Source organism: Echinops telfairi, unplaced genomic scaffold, assembly GCF_000313985.2.
Source record: "Echinops telfairi isolate 266 unplaced genomic scaffold, ASM31398v2 ScPeMD7_18;HRSCAF=68, whole genome shotgun sequence".
Lineage (NCBI taxonomy): Eukaryota > Metazoa > Chordata > Mammalia > Afrosoricida > Tenrecidae > Echinops > Echinops telfairi.
In genome coordinates, this window is record NW_022103915.1 from 54,118,339 (window position 1) to 54,119,511 (window position 1,173).

General features: G+C 31.3%; 1 protein-coding gene across 1 annotated transcript in view; it reads left to right on the plus strand.

The window, feature by feature from the left end:
- ERO1A (endoplasmic reticulum oxidoreductase 1 alpha) overlaps positions 1-1,173 on the plus strand; it is a 54,576-nt gene that overhangs the window by 35,955 nt on the left and 17,448 nt on the right. The window contains exons 10-11 of the mRNA XM_013003723.2: positions 671-697; positions 832-924. Coding sequence (XP_012859177.2) covers positions 671-697; positions 832-924 — 120 coding nt within the window. The remainder of the gene's footprint in view (positions 1-670; positions 698-831; positions 925-1,173) is intronic.

Below are 1,173 nucleotides of genomic sequence, written 5' to 3' on the forward strand. Positions count from 1 at the left end.
TTGTGTCGGGAAGGTGAGCATCATAGAATGCCAATTTAATAGCAGAAAGTATTCTTGCGTTGAGGGAGTACTTGAGTGGAGGCCCAATGTCCTTCTGCTATCTTAATACTAAACCTATTATACTGCAATCTTAACAGGTTGTAGAATGTAAGTGGTATTTGGCTTTTGTAACATTTCCCTTAATTGCTCATTTGAAATATTGAACAGCATATAATACCACCAGCTGTGGACAAATACACCATCAATGATCGTGATTTATACTTACTTTTTTATAAATTAAAATGCATTTAATGGGTCCTTTAGTTTTCAATACACTCATTACTGTCAAGGTTAGGTATTTTTCCCTGTTTGGATTTAAGTTCTGTGTTTAGATCTTATATTAAAACACTTAAAAAATAAATAAATAAAACACTTTATCCAGAAGGTTGTAAGACAGTCTACCTAAGACAGTACTAAAAGCCTTTTAGAGATTTGACAGCACACAGTAAATACCTAACTCAATCCATTCCAAGATTATTTCTTCTTTGTTTTAAGAAGCTGCAAATAAGATTTGAATCTTTCATTAAGTACTCTTATTATTACTTAATGCAAAATTGCTATAATATTTTTAAACTTTAGAAAGTGTACATTCGGCAGTTATAATTTTGTGACTTTTTCTTTTTCTTTTCAGAGAACACTTTTTACAATTGGCTAGAAGGTATTGGAAACTTAAATTCAAATATTGAAATTTTGTATTATTTTTAAAGAGGCATGGAGTTAAATTTTTTAATTAAATTTTTTAACCTTACAAGTTCACATATGAAATTTCTGTCCAAATGACTCTTTGTGCAGGTCTCTGTGTGGAAAAAAGAGCATTTTACAGACTCATATCTGGTCTACATGCAAGCATTAATGTTCATTTGAGTGCAAGATATCTCTTACAAGGTACGTGACAGTCACTTTTATTCACTTTACCATGTGTAATGTCAGATATTATTCTTAAAGGTTTTTTTCAGATAGGAAAAAGTTGATCTGGTGGAATATTAGGTGGTAAAAATCCGACCTTAAGTGGCAGTACAGTGAACCCTGTTTATCGGTTCTAGACCCTACTGTGATAAATGAAATTCCACGAAGTAGGATTCCTTATTTGTAAATCAAATATTTTCATAGTTAGAGCATAGAGGACATGAAAAA